The following is a 15,708-nucleotide window of genomic DNA, read 5'->3' on the forward strand; positions in this document are numbered from 1 at the left end:
ATATACGCTGTAAGAAGCTTTCGAAATTATTGCCATATTGTCGTATATGAAAACTGTAAAAGTATGTTTTTTTTTGACACGGGACTTAAATTACTTCTTTGTTTCAATAAATATTGCAAAAATCAAACTGACATAAATTCTAGATCAAACAAATACAGAATTGGTAAGTAACCCAAAAACATTGGTGGATATAGCACCACCAACATTTGCAGTGTTACAAAACCCTAACGCAGTTTGATCAAACATTGGTCCAAATGTACAAACGTTTGTAGTGTGTGTATTCATTTATTTTCATTATTTTGACGAGTGTGCTTCTAGGTAAAGTTTTTAGAAGGCATTGTTAGTCGTAATTTATTTTCGTAGGTATTTACATAGATAAGCTTTTGAGTGAGGAGTGATTTTTTGTTTCGGCAATTTTTTTACAATAACGTGCATTTTTAAAATGCGTGACAGAACCTCCATTTAATAATGTAATTCTTGTACTATAGTTGTAAAGAAATCCTATTGACATATGATATTTTACCAATTACTGTGACTGTTTGTCTATGCTAATAACAGATAGTTCACTGTTTCAATCTCATGGTTTGTACATTTAACTCAGTCTTGAAAAATAATAATAATTTGATGCCCTTCATCCATCCAAACTAAACTATTCTTCATTTAATAAAGTACAATAATAAAATAATCCCAACTTCCACAGGCTTATGGCCCCAAGAATGGTACGCAGGAGTAAAAGAGATAGCAGTGAAATCTCCTTTCCTTGTCTCTCAAACTTCACTTCGTTCGGAAATGCGAGAGCTCCAATACACGTCCGCTGTCCGCAACGACTCAGTCTCAATTAACGAACTTCAGGAGTTGAAAACCCAAATTTCGAATCTGTTGGACCATCCGCCCGAAGTGACGGTATTCGTGAATAAGTTGACTTTCGCGCCCTGTATGTATCTGCTCAGCGTTTATTGGTTGGAGACTTTGAGGTGAGATATTTTTTTAAGCTTTTTTTGTACCCCGACGCAAAAAGTATTAGTTTGATCTGACCACTTGCCACAAACAGCGATGGATAAAAAAAAATGGAAGGCTATGGGGGAGGCCTTTGACCAGCAATGGGACAGCATAGGCTAAACTAAAAAAAATAATAGTTTATCGCTATTTGTATCTATCTGCTTTAAATGGATAAACCCATTTTAATGGTGAAGCTAGTGTTAAAGTGTTTCAAAAATATCGACTCAATAAAGTTTCTGAATATTCCTCTATGTTTTCTCTCTTAATGTCTGTCCATGACCCAGGTGAATAATTAAAGGACTGCCACCAACAAAGAGGTCAGACGATCAGACAAAAGTCCAACTGATCCTTTTCGAATGCGATAGGGGATACATACGTTCAGCAGTGGAGGTCCTATGTCTGATCTGATGATGATGATGACCGTATATACCAAGCTACAACTTCCTGAAATAGTATGAAGTATGGTCATATTCAAGTTGTTCATTTGTTATTTCAGAGTGAGTAATTCACCAGAGCCAAGCTTACAACCGATCATAGAGTATTTGAGCGATTCCGCCTTACAGAAAGACAAGACCGGTATGTGGCAATGTGTTGCCAGGTAGGTACAACTTTCTTTATTTATTTATGGCAATTTTTTTTAAATTTTAAAGTTATGTTTTTGTATTAAAAATATCAAGTTTTTGTATTCCTGTACTAATTTCCGATTCTAATTTTACCGGTGTCCCTAGGGAACTGCTTACACGCACATGGATAAAAATTGATTATGTGTTATTAAAATCAATTCAGTAGTTTAAGCGTGAAATAACAAGCATACCATTTATCCATTATCAGCCCACATTATCCATGCATCCTGACTAACTTTCGCATTATATTTTATTACTTTACTAGCTTCTGCCAGCGGTTTCAGCCGCATCCCGTGGGAACTCTCTATAGCCTTCCTCGATAAATGGGCTATCTAACACTGAAAGAAATTTTCAAATCGGACCAGTAGTTCCTGAGATTAGCGCGTTCAAACAAACAAACAAACTCTTCAGCTTTATAATATTAGTATAGACAAGAATAAAAATACCTCTGGTAGTTTTTTCTCACAGTTACTTGGCTAATGCAGGACCATAGTCACAGTGCAAAGCGAATGTAACTCTATTTGTCCAGGGTATCCAAATAACACAATTTTATTACCTTGTAAATTTTAATATGAAGTCTTATACCAATTATTACACACCACACACCTAAAACTCCCTTCAAACATACAATTTCCAGTGTCGGCGACAAAGTATTCCAAAAATTCCTTGACGTGATGTCAGACAAGGTTAAAGACGAGTCCCGGGAGAGGGAACTCGAGGGCCACGCTCAGTTCCTGCTGGTGAACTTCAATCACATACACAAGCAGATACGCAGGGTCGCCGACAAGTGGCTCGCGGGACTGGTCGATAGGTTCCCTCATTTGTTGTGGAACTGTCGGGTGAGTTTTTTTTATTATAATTTTATTACAATCGTTCTGGAATGTTCTTTGTAGTTTTGAGGTGGTGGGATGTGGTAGAAGCTGTCTTTGGTAGGTAGATAGATAGTCTTTATTATGTACATACACCAATCAAAATACAAGAAAAAAACAAAACTAAACATTTAGGTAAAATGAAGTGAGTTGACTGTTATTGACACTGAAATCCTTTGATGCTAATGTGTCCAAAAATTTTGGATTAGTTAATAGAAGTTATTAAGACCAAAATCTTTAGGTCCATTTTCACCCAAAAAGATGATACTACTTAGGAAAGCAGCTGTTTATCAGAATAATATTTCCTAAAATAGTTGAGAATAAAACAGTTTATTCGGGACTTCTTTTTCAAAAAACAAGCTTACACAGACTAGGTTTCACGAAAAATAAAGCTTCTTAAAGAGAAAGTTGTCGCTTACCGATTATATAAAATATTGTCTGTGAAATAGCCCTTAGACTATCATCTGCTAAAAATAAATTTTAATGTTTTCAGGTCCTCTGGTCAATGCTAGATATTCTGCAAGTTCTGAGCTTCAGTTTAGAATTAGACGCGAATCAAGAAACACCGTTACTGAAAGTACCTGGAACGGACTTCACTTTACAGCTGCAAGACACATTGGAAGGCAGAGAGGTAAGACAAATTATACGTTATTGTAATAGCAATAAGGTTTACAATTGTATAACTGTATTGTTTTCTATCTTTCAGTGTATTGTGAAAGATTTTGCGGATCGTTGCCACGGAATAGTGCAAGAGGCAATGAAATGGGCGCCTCAGTCTACTAGGTCGCATTTGCAAGAATATTTGAATCAGGTATGTTATGTTAATGCATAATTCGCAGCCAACTGCTATTCAATTAAACAGCTAGCCTTTTGACTGCACACAAGCCCACAAGAAACTGAAACAACTCTAAAAACCCAACTCATAAAAACTATTGGTGAATTAGAATAAAAAAAAAATTGTGTAATATTCGCCTGCCATGTACTGTGTAGTGAAGCATAACCAATATGGCGACACATACGCACAGACATAAGAACGATTAACCAGTATTTTATTTATCCTATGCTACAACATCCTTTAAAAACACTAATTTCCTTCAAAGGTACCAAACTCCACCCTCTGGCATCACTGCGGCCTAGCCCTCGCCACTGGAGCCCTACTCGGCGCGGCCGGGCTCAACAGGATGTCGGCCCCATTGCCTCGGGCCGCCCTGGACAAACGTCCGCCTTGTGTCACGCAGGACTCCGCTGCGTTACTCGCTGTGGTGTCGCAAAGAAGTCGATATGCGGGCGAGGTTGGTATAAAACCTTTAGTGATTTTTTGTTATTATTATGTTTGTGTTTATGGTATAATACTGTAGGAACAACGTTTTACACCACCCAGTTAGGACGCAGCAAATGAACTTAGAGCTAATAGGTATTGCAAGTTATCACTAGGTAGGTATGGCTTTTTATAAGATAGAAGCAATTTGGACCCTGTAGGCACAGTTTAAAGATGTTGGAGAGTTATGCAGTAGCTTATTACTAAATATTATAAGTATAATACTTATTATCCGTCGGCTTTAGGGTTAGCTCACAATCGTCACCACTCCCAACCAGTCGAAACAATATTGTTCAAATATGGGCTAGTATTTATTTTTTCTGGCAACACAAGAAGTTAGCAGACATAATAATTGTCATGTTGCCTATGTAAAGTAGATGGATCTAAAGAGCAATACGTAAAGCACATATTTGAGGAATATAATTTTTGCCTGGATAAACTAACTTTATTCTGGAACGTATGTACTTAATAATGTCGTAGAGCCCTATGCAATGGCGGCCAGCTATTTCTGGGATATGAAACCTATTTCTTGATATCTCCCGTACTCGGCCGTAATTGGCTCCCAAGTTATTTCTTGGCCGAACTTTATTTAGGCTATATACTATATACTTATTTATGTAATGACTAGACTGCAAAAATGGCTCTCTCTCACTCTGGTCTCTTTCTACCCGAATAGCTCGCGCCAGAGGGAAGGTCGTTTTTACAGTGTATGCATGTATGTATATTTAGACAGCCTAAACGGCTTTTTGCTTTTTTAGTTGAGAGAACTGTTAGATTAGTTGCGAAAGCCTCATTTTATTTAACTTTAATCATTCTTACTTCTCACCTTCGCTTCGCTTTTTATCGTATTTAGAAATCTAAAAACCAGAAGTGTGAATTAATGGTTTTATTTGCGAAACTAGTGCCCGAAAATGGCCGTCATTGCGAAGTGGCGCTCGCCCGGTAACTTTTCGTTTTAAGTTCTTCAGTTTTTTCTGGCAAAAACTTGAGCAAAATGAAGTGCCTCAGTAGTCCCGTGATTTCTTATCTTATTTGACATTAAACTCACGAAAAACAACAAAACGTCACTTTTGTATCCGTTTATGAAAACGACTACATATTTTTGTAACAAATATATTTCCCAAAAGGCTACTCAATCTTACCGCTGCGAAAACTTAAAGAAAGTATTATTATCGATATCTGTCCGATCATTACCTACATAGCACGGCCGCTGTAAATGGTTATGTGTGTGGGTGCGACTTACGGCTGATCAGATAAATAACAAAGAAAATACGACATGGTTGAATTTTGCATACAAATTTTAGGTACGTAAGTAAAACGTCACAAGCTTAATGCGTCGTATCTCATTATTTCTTAGTTTTGTTAAAATAAAAGAGGGATTAATTGCTGTTTTTAACCCTGTCAACACGCATATTGTTTGTGTGTTTGTGCAGTACGTTCGGACGCGGGTGTGTGCGCTGTGTAATTGCTGCTGCATGGGATGTTGTGACGAACTGGACTGGAAGTCTTGGAGACATCAGGTCCCGATACATTTTAACTTAGCGGGGCATATCACTTTAATTCTAACATCAATGCTTCCTGCCCACCGTTTCCGTAAATATTTTCTTTTCGGCAAAAAATGCTAGGTTTATACAAAGCGCCGTATTTATTCTAATTTGTTATATGTAAGCGAAATTTCATTTTTTGCCTCGCTGCGATCTATAACTCATAGTAGGTTAAGCGTATGCATAGTGTAGTCTGCCTACTCTATGATTTTACTCAGCAAGAGTAGATTCTTTTATTTTGCTGTGAGCCATATAGTGATGTTTCGATAAAAATGTTGTTAAATCGCTTCCACCAACGATTTCACCCGCGTCCTGACACATACATAAAAAGTAATCTATATGTGATTCAGAAATTAAGCTATATTATTGACAAGTTTCTTTAAAATCGTTTTTGCGTGAAAGAGGAACAAACATTCATACATACCTATAAACTTTCGAATTTATTTACTCTTTATAAGGAGCCATTTATATATGTGATTCAGAAATTAAGCTATATTATTGACAAGTTTCTTTAAAATCGTTTTTGCGTGAAATAGTAACAAATATTACATACATACATACTCACAAACTTTTGCGTTTATTTACTGTTTATAAGGAGTCATTCAACCCCCTTTCGGCAATACCTGTATTTGTTAATATTTGTTATGTAACAGATTGCGGGAGCCGTCAGTGCGGAAGGTGGAGGGGAGGCAGCTCTCTGGCGCGTTGGAGCTCGTCTACATTCAGCCCTTCGTGATGCTTGCACCAGCGGCAGTGAAACCTCGCACAGGTTAATGTTTTTTATTTACGTAAATAGGCTCTGTGTTATGTGAAAGAATAAGTACTCTGTGTTACGATTTTAAACATAACTTATTAAAGAAAATATAAAACACATACCTATTTAACAATACATAGACTCCTTGCGAAAATTGTGAATCAGTGTCTTGACATAGGTAGCCTTTCATCCAGAGTCACATTACTAACGACATTGACACGTATCGGGAGATTTCTCTTATATCGTGCGGTGCTGCATCGATTTTTCGATATTGATGTCTTTTCATTCATTTATTTATTCTTTAACATGTTTGCAACATTTTATGTAAGAAATATTAAATACAAAATATAACTCCATGGTCTATTTCTTACAATTTTAATTATATTTGTAACAAAATAATAATGGTCTAACTATTATAATTACCACAGGGCAGCACTATGGCGTGCTACGGCACTGCTAGTGCACGCGCGGCACCACTCCCCGCACGCCGCGCACTCGCACACCGCGCCCACTGCGCGAGGCCTGCTGCATTCTGTGGGTGAGTGTTATGTGAGAAATTGAACAGGATCCTTGAGGTCAAGGCAATAAATAAAGGGGAATTTTCGAAAAATACGATATGCCAGTGGTTTCATCCACATCCCGAGAAGAGCTCTTCCCGGGGCTTGATAATAATATAGCCTATCTTCTTTGTCAGGCTCTATGTTATCGGAGTACGAAAATTTGTTTACAGCGATTGAGTATGCTTTATGTGTATGATGAATATAGAGAGAGAAAAGTAGATACACCAAGGAAAAGATGGATGGACTGCCTCAAAGATGACATAATAAGAAAGGAGTGGATGTTACTTGTCGATAGGGAGGAATGAAACCGAACAACATATTGCGCTGACCTTAAATACTTTGGATATAAGGCAGGAAGAAGAATTCCTTTTGGCGTGAAAGACAGACAGAGTTACTCTCCCATTTATAATATTACTAAAGCTTATTATATCTCTTTTCCTTCACAGCCTGGTCTCAAGTGGAAATCTTCACGGAAGACGCAGTAACTACCGCTGTGGAATGTTGGCAATGGCTGACCACAGCCCGACCAGACTTGGAGATACGACTCATGCAGGAAATATTCTCCGCGTGGCAGAGCACTGTGGATCGGAAGATGGGGCTGTTCTCGAAGCAGCAGGATGAGATCAGTCCCCTGGCTGCTCATGAAGGTTAGTAGATAAGGAACAACTTGGAGATACGACTCATGCAGGAAATATTCTCCGCCTGGCAGAGCACTGTGGATCGGAAGATGGGGCTCTTCTCTAAGCAGCAGGATGAGATCAGTCCCCTGGCTGCTCATGAAGGTAGGTTTTAGTAGATAAGTAACAACTTGGAGATACGACTCATGCAGGAAATATTCTCCGCGTGGCAGAGCACTGTGGATCGGAAGATGGGACTGTTCTCTAAGCAACAGGATGAGATCAGTCCTCTGGCAGCTCATGAAGGTTTGTTAAGTAATAAATAAATATCTTGTTTATAGTATGGTTAGATTTGATTATGTAATTTTCGTTTCTTAAACCAAATCTAACGTCCCTCATAACACACTACTGAACACAGTAGGTTCATAAAGTGTTACAAAATGTTCAATCATTATAATTTATAACCCAATGTTCTTAAACCAACTGCTAACTTTGAAACTTGTACGTGAAAATACATAGAAAACGGTTTTTTTTGCAAGAAAACTACGTTTATTTATTTATTAAGGACAAGCTTCCGCCAGCGGCTTCGCCCGCGTGGTGTGTTGATAAAAAGTAGCCTATGTGTTAATCCAGGGTATCACCTATGTACATACCAAATTTCAACCAAATCGGTCCAACCGTTTTTGCGTGATTGAATAACAAACATACATCCATACATTCTCACAAACTTTCATATCTATACATATATAATAATAAAATGATAGGAAAGTCAAAACTATACATTAAATATTTTTTTAAAAGAATACTTGGGGGGTTATCCATGATCGATTCTGAACCCAAATATGTAGTTTTTAGAATTTTTGTCTGTATGTCTGTTTGTCTGTATGTTTGTCCCGGATAAACTCAAAAAGTACTGCATGGATTTAAATCAAATTATTGCATGACTATTACCTGGGGGCCGGTTCAACACATAGGCTATATATTATCACGCCATCACCCACAGGGGTTGAGCAATGATTAAATGATTAAATAAACGAAATTGGAAATTCTATATTGCCCACGCAGACGAAGTCGCGGGCAACAGCTAGTTTATAATATAAGTAGGATTTACCGACAGCTTCTGTGTAGATAAATCTTACCTGTGTAGATCACTCCTTAGTGACGGAATGTCATACAAATCCTTCACTAAGGAATGGCTTAAGTAACCATTAAATGTGTCTGAGTGGGGAGGCTAGAGTTCAATTTTTGTTATGACTCGGCTTACACAGTCGCCAGTTACCTCTAAGTTCACCAACATTCACAAAATAAATGATAGTATACAAAATTGTTTCTGTTGTCGGTGAAAATGGGCTTTAGTCGATATTAAATACATCGACAAAAGCCCATTTGCAATTGCAGTTCTTTATCAGTGTTTTATATTGGGCTTCTGTTTTGCAAAGGTTTGTACACCTTTTCTCAGTTTAATTACATTGGTAGCCGATTCCAATTTCGTTGGAACACTGTGGTTAGATCATGCCACAAAAATTAGCCATTTTTATTTATTCCTGATTTTAAAACTGTCAAGTCAAAATAAGCGTTATTTCTTTCAGGAGCAAAACTAGAACCTCGTCCACCGTTCGTGGCGCCACACGCGGTGTGGGTTCGATACCTGTGCGAGGTAGCGGAGACTGCCAAGTACAACAGCTTAGAGAAAGTCGAGATGTTGGCCAGTTTGTTACATAGGTAAGCGACATTTTACGAGATAATTTTTATTGTAGATGAGGTGTTTTTCTGTGGAATTTTCGTTTTTAATTTCTTAACTCATTGGCTTCTGTTAGGGGACTTTCTTGCGACCCACGGGAACTATATCATAGGCACATAATTTATTTTACAATATTTTTACAGGTCACTTCCAATCACGGTTGGAGATATAAGGGATCATATAAACAGACATGTTGAAGCCGTTGGAGTGAGATTTAGGTGAGTAGTATTTCTGAAATTGAGTAACTGTTTAAAATAAATAAATAAATAGTTTATTTCACACAAAGTTTACAATGTTGAACTATGACTATAAAAACATAAAGGTTTATTTGGGTCAACAATATGAGGTACCCTGACTCCTAAACTAGGTGTAGGCCTGTAACTTAGAAGTCAGTGATTCTCCGTAAAAAAGTCATGTCATATTAATAAGAGGACATTTCAGAAATACCAAATGTATTGTTTCTTTTCATCTACCACTCAACCGATTCAAAAAAGTTTAGTTTTGACTTGGCGATTACCCATTTTTGCACAGAATTTTTATTTATAGTGAAAGTAACAACATTTTCTTGTACGGTAGACCGCACATCAGTGGTAACTGTCATGCACCTTAACTCAATAGTAATAAGAACGATTTTCCTATAAAACTGTTACCACTGACCTGAAGTTGACTGTACACATATCGTAATTTTTTTTCAAATTCCCCCAGACTCCTATCCTGCGGCCTATCCCTCCTCCAAGGGGACATACTCCCCCGCTCCATAGCTCGCAACATCCTCCGCGAGCGAGTGTACGCGTCCTGCCTGGACTACTTCTGCCGCGGCCTCACCTGCCCCGCCAAGAGTGCCAGCGCCCTCAGGGAGGACATCATCTCCCTCATCAAGTTCTGGCAGCTCATGCACTCTGATAAGAAGTATTTGAAGAGCAGCGACATTGCTGGTAAGATCCTGTATATTGTATACTTCTGCCGCGGCCTGACCTGCCCCGCCAAGAGTGCCAGCGCCCTCAGGGAGGACATCATCTCCCTCATCAAGTTCTGGCAGCTCATGCACTCCGATAAGAAGTATTTGAAGAGCAGTGATATTGCTGGTAAGATCCTGTATATTGTATACTTCTGCCGCGGCCTCACCTGCCCCGCCAAGAGTGCCAGCGCCCTCAGGGAGGACATCATCTCCCTCATCAAGTTCTGGCAGCTCATGCACTCCGATAAGAAGTACCTGAAGAGCAGTGACATTGCTGGTAAGATCCTGTATATTGTATACTTCTGCCGCGGCCTCACCTGCCCCGCCAAGAGTGCCAGCGCCCTCAGGGAGGACATCATCTCCCTCATCAAGTTCTGGCAGCTCATGCACTCTGACAAGAAGTACCTGAAGAGTAGCGATATTGCTGGTAAGATTTTAGACTGGCTGTTTCGAGGGAACTACATCCCCCTTATGAGTGAAAAGCTGCGAAGTTATATTGGAATCCATTCTGGTATTTGCGAGCAAAGAAGTAACGAACATACACTCTCACAAACTTTCACCTTTACTCAGCGCTTTCTATTAGGTTTGGGCGAGGATCTATTCTCAAAAGGAAATCGCCAGAAACTTGTTAACCTGCAGTTACAGTAAATTCGCGACGCATTGCATTGACACTCCTTCTCATTTCCCTTCCTTGATATCTTATTTCAGGTGAATTCGAGCTGATGGGCCCGAGCAGTAATCAGAGCATTTACACTTCCAACTCACCCATAGACAACAGATCTTCTGTCAACAGCGACATTGGCAGTCGACAAACTACTGGTTGGATAAATACGGTATGTACATACTTAGTGTAGAAATGCCTTGACGATGTAAATTGATAATTATTTGTGGCTATTTTAACAAAAAATGAAAGTTACAACAAAGGGAATTCCAATAAAATTGAAGATAAGGTCGTGGCTAAGTAAGAGCCGCACGGGTCGATCGATTAGAAGATTAAGCAACGCTTGTTGCGTTCGGTCCTTGGATGGGTGATCATCTAAGTCATGGCGTATTTCTAAAAACAGGTTAAACTGTAGTAATTCCACTTAGTCGTCTAGAATCTAATAATAAAGTCTACCAAAGATCTTATTCAGATAATTAAAACGTGTTTTCAACCACATTGCCCCATTAACTATCCCCTATTATTCCCTAGGTGCCGATGTCAACGACAACCCTTAGTAGCGGTGCTGGTAGTATAGCAGGCAAGCGGTCGAACCGCAGCGTGAAACCGCCCGCCAAACCACAGGACACATTCGTCAAAGACTACGTTAGGAAGAGGAACCTTATATTGGAGTTAATGGTGAGTTTTTATAAAAGAATTTGTTCGTAAGATTATTGCACAACCCCAGCGAGGCCCAGCAGGGCCAAGGTCTGCCGGGGCTGCAAGGTTGTTTGAAAGAGTTACCGCGGCCCTGGTACATGGAAGGCCTACGACGGAACACGACGGTTTTTAGTCAGTAAGAGTCTGACACTCCCTCGCCGCTGCTAACCCACAGCGGGAGGGGTCATTTGACGATTTTTGACGTTGTTAAAAAAAAGATTATTGCACAAAGTTACACTTAGCTGTGATAAGGGTAGTATCGCAGGCAAGCGGTCTAACCGCAGCGTGAAACCGCCCGCCAAACCACAGGACACATTCGTCAAATGATGGTGAGTTTTGACGGGGCAAAAGAGTACTTTAAAATATACTGAAAGGTTATTAAATGTTGAGTGCTACTTACATAACATCGTGCCAAACTTATATGCTGTGACATAAGACTTTTAGGTAATGTGCAAAGTTAAACAACGTTTCAGTTTTGAGGGGTGTGCCCAGTAAATAATTATGTATTTTTGGTACTGTCTAATTTTACTTTATATCACTTCGTTTATAATGTTAGATATCCTCCGTTTCTTTAGCTTTTGGTTTCTAAAATCGACGCCTGCGTGTTGAAAAAGCGATTTCGTTTCAAAACAGTCAGTAAAAAAATATTTATATCTTAATGTATAGGTACCGTATCACAGAACCACAACTATATATAATCCCCGAACATGTTGTTTCTTCATTCCTAGGCAGTAGAGATCGAGTTCCTAGTGACTTGGCACAACCCTCACGGCAGACCCGAGCAGGCGGTGCCGGGCGAGGACAACATCGCCACGTGGCGGTCCAAGCCCAACACTGACAGGACTTGGCGGGACTACGCCAAGCTTGCCTGGGATATTAGTCCTACACTCGCTGTGTTCTTGAACATGTTGTTTCTTCATTCCTAGGCAGTAGAGATCGAGTTCCTAGTGACTTGGCACAACCCTCACGGCAGACCCGAGCAGGCGGTGCCGGGCGAGGACAACATCGCCACGTGGCGGTCCAAGCCCAACACTGACAGGACTTGGCGGGACTACGCCAAGCTTGCCTGGGATATTAGTCCTACACTCGCTGTGTTCTTGAACATGTTGTTTCTTCATTCCTAGGCAGTAGAGATCGAGTTCCTAGTGACTTGGCACAACCCTCACGGCAGACCCGAGCAGGCGGTGCCGGGCGAGGACAACATCGCCACGTGGCGGTCCAAGCCCAACACTGACAGGACTTGGCGGGACTACGCCAAGCTTGCCTGGGATATTAGTCCTACACTCGCTGTGTTCTTGAACATGTTGTTTCTTCATTCCTAGGCAGTAGAGATCGAGTTCCTAGTGACTTGGCACAACCCTCACGGCAGACCCGAGCAGGCGGTGCCGGGCGAGGACAACATCGCCACGTGGCGGTCCAAGCCCAACACTGACAGGACTTGGCGGGACTACGCCAAGCTTGCCTGGGATATTAGTCCTACACTCGCTGTGTTCTTGCCTGAGAGGTAAGTTAAATATTTTGTTATTAAACTTTTTGGCGGTTTGTGACTTATATCCGAGCTCAAGTATATGCATTTGGCCTATACCCGTCCGATGATAGCTAAAAATGCGCAGCGATTGGCCCATTGAGTTTGGTGACAACTGTACCTGTTTGACCTGTCAAGAAATAAGTAGTGCAACTATCCATCTTTTAGCATTTTTTAATCAACTGTTTTTGTTTGTCTGATTAATCTTTTCTTTGATAATAAAATTTTAAAACGCCTTTTTATAATAATAAAAAAAAACTATAAGTAAATTTAAAAAAATGCACAAAGTATGTTTACAACCGTACCGTACTCTATATACAACCGTAGCGCTCCTTTAATCGCAATGCCAATTTTTCATGAATATTTTAATACCCAATATTATTTGTCCTTCAAAACGAAATTGAACCTTATGCTCCTACATTTTAGGCTGAAAAACGAAGGCATAGTAGCGGAGATACGTCGCAAGGTGCAAGCTCAACCAACTGCCGTGTGCCACGTACCGCAAGCGCTCAAGTATCTTGTCACTACTGATACTCTACTTAGCGATGCTCATGAGGTAAGTTGCTGCAATTATCATCTGCCTAGCCCTTTGCCAAATATGTTGGGACTTAGCTTTCAGTCTAAACAGGCAGCTGAGCAACAGTGTAGTCTAAATTGCCGACTACAGTGACTGCCTATCAGACTCAAATATTTGGGCATCCCGATACCCCTTCGTAACCACGGTTCTCAAACTTTCTGACTGCTGACTGTACGTATCAACGGCAAAAGATATAAAAATGACTGACGGGACCCACAAATTTAACGAGCCTTTTGAAACAAGGACAAACTTGTTCCACGGAGCGATCGAAAACAGATTTTCTGTCGTGTCTAATTTTTTTGCTGCGTGTAAAATAAACCGAGCTTATAAGCTCACTGTAAAAGCAGTCAAAAGTTAATAGTTTTGCTAATTTTGGAATTTGAAGATTATTTTGTGCTTTTATAACATTTATTTATTTTAATAATTCTTTTCATATTCATTTACATTTCCTTACAGCTCGTCCACATGATAACCTGGGCCCGAGTAACACCAGTGGAAGCCCTCTCGTACTTCAGTCGACAGTACCCGCCGCATCCTCTCTCTGCGCAGGCGGCTGTTAGTACGCTGACGTCATATCCGTCTTCTGCCGTACTGTTGTATATACCGCAGTTGGTGCAGGCTTTACGACATGACACTGTGAGTGGAAAATTGTACCTTAATTTTATAGGGCTAAAGTTCTTTTGTTTTTTTATTATCTGGCTTAGATGGTGATGGAATATTACCTTAATAGGCTAATGGAAATAAATCTTGATGCCATTGAAATAAGGTCGATTTTGAATCGAATAATGTCTGAAGCATGCAGGAGCTGATGGAAACAGTCCTAACATTATTCAAGTATTACAAATTACGATTTTACTATAAGACTTCTTTTGGCCCATTTATATGTGGAACTTATATTTATAACTTAATGTGTTAAGAATAAGGCTAATTTAGCCAATACTATGCGAATGAAGATAAATAAGTTCTTCCTTAACTAATGTGTCGAATGTCAATGTTATAAACACAGGATCGGGATATATACGGAAATACGTGATACATAATGACTGGTTTAACTTAACAGTCATAAAGTATTAATTGCTTTGACACGTTTCTCTTTCCAGATGGGCTATGTAGCGGAATTAATAAAGTCTTTAGCGAAGAAGTCACAAGTGGTAGCTCACCAGCTCATTTGGAATATGCACACCAACTTATATACGGATGAAGAAATGCATAATAAAGATTGTAAGTATTATACCTCTTAATATTATTTTGAATAATATACTCGATTTTGACAAAGATCATGTCTATAGTGAAATGCTTCATTAGCTTTTATTGAATTTAATTCACTTGTTTCGTTTTTATTGAAATATAAAATTGAAAGTGATGTATTTATATTTTTCACCCGCGGTCCCGAGGGTTCTACTTTTCGCACCACGACAAAGTTGCCTATGTCTTGCCTCCGGCTTTTAACTATCTGTCTTCTAAAATTCATTAAATTAGGTGTAGTAGTTTTGGCGGTATAGTAGGACAGAAAAACAAAGTAAATATCGCATTTATAGCTAAGATATCTTGTAAGTTCCGTTGTTTCATTGACTAGCTACTGACACACAATTGAACAGTTAGCTTCTGAACTAGATTACAATCAGGAAAAAAAAGTGACTAAAAAGCCCTCTTTTTTCCCCTCCAGCATTATTCGACATCCTAGAAAGCCTAACAAAGAACATAGTGGACCACTTATCTGGTCCCGCTAAAGCGTTCTACGAGCGAGAGTTCGACTTCTTCAGTCAGATCACGAACATCAGCGGAGTTATCCGACCTTACCCGAAGGGCGCCGAGAGGAAACGAGCCTGCTTGGAGGCTTTGAAGAATGTTAAGGTCAGTTTTAGGAAAAAAAAATGCATTATAGGCGCCGAGCTAGGTGTGATCTTGATCAAAATCATCATCTGCCTAGCCTTTTCCTTATGTCAGGGTCGGCGCCCAGTATCTCTGGATGCATGTAAGTACCAGTGTTTTACAAGGAGCGACTGTCTGACCTCCTAAAACCAAGTTACCTAGGCAACCTTTAGTAAGACTGGTTGTCAGACTTTCTGGCTTCTGACTACCCGTAATAGCCAGATCACGAACAGCAGCGGAAATAGCCGATCTTAACCGAATAGGGACATCCTAGAAAGCCTTACAAAGAACATAGTGGACCATCTATCGGGTCCCGCTAAAGCGTTCTACGAGCGAGAGTTCGACTTCTTCAGTCAGATCACGAACATCAGCGGAGTTATCCGACCTTACC

General features: G+C 39.8%; 1 protein-coding gene across 1 annotated transcript in view; it reads left to right on the forward strand.

The window, feature by feature from the left end:
• The window catches only part of Pi4kiiialpha (Phosphatidylinositol 4-kinase III alpha), a 50,900-nt gene that overhangs the window by 25,133 nt on the left and 10,059 nt on the right, over positions 1-15,708 (forward strand). Inside the window, exons 13-31 of the mRNA XM_064040700.1 lie at positions 701-974; positions 1,496-1,597; positions 2,260-2,461; positions 2,985-3,122; positions 3,198-3,302; positions 3,592-3,783; positions 6,007-6,122; positions 6,536-6,645; positions 7,114-7,314; positions 8,874-9,006; positions 9,169-9,243; positions 9,731-9,960; positions 10,692-10,816; positions 11,176-11,322; positions 12,666-12,847; positions 13,295-13,424; positions 13,902-14,081; positions 14,546-14,666; positions 15,112-15,299. Coding sequence (XP_063896770.1) covers positions 701-974; positions 1,496-1,597; positions 2,260-2,461; positions 2,985-3,122; positions 3,198-3,302; positions 3,592-3,783; positions 6,007-6,122; positions 6,536-6,645; positions 7,114-7,314; positions 8,874-9,006; positions 9,169-9,243; positions 9,731-9,960; positions 10,692-10,816; positions 11,176-11,322; positions 12,666-12,847; positions 13,295-13,424; positions 13,902-14,081; positions 14,546-14,666; positions 15,112-15,299 — 2,951 coding nt within the window. The remainder of the gene's footprint in view (positions 1-700; positions 975-1,495; positions 1,598-2,259; positions 2,462-2,984; positions 3,123-3,197; positions 3,303-3,591; positions 3,784-6,006; positions 6,123-6,535; positions 6,646-7,113; positions 7,315-8,873; positions 9,007-9,168; positions 9,244-9,730; positions 9,961-10,691; positions 10,817-11,175; positions 11,323-12,665; positions 12,848-13,294; positions 13,425-13,901; positions 14,082-14,545; positions 14,667-15,111; positions 15,300-15,708) is intronic.

This window comes from Helicoverpa armigera, chromosome 22 (genome assembly GCF_030705265.1).
Source record: "Helicoverpa armigera isolate CAAS_96S chromosome 22, ASM3070526v1, whole genome shotgun sequence".
Classification (NCBI taxonomy): Eukaryota; Metazoa; Arthropoda; class Insecta; order Lepidoptera; family Noctuidae; genus Helicoverpa; species Helicoverpa armigera.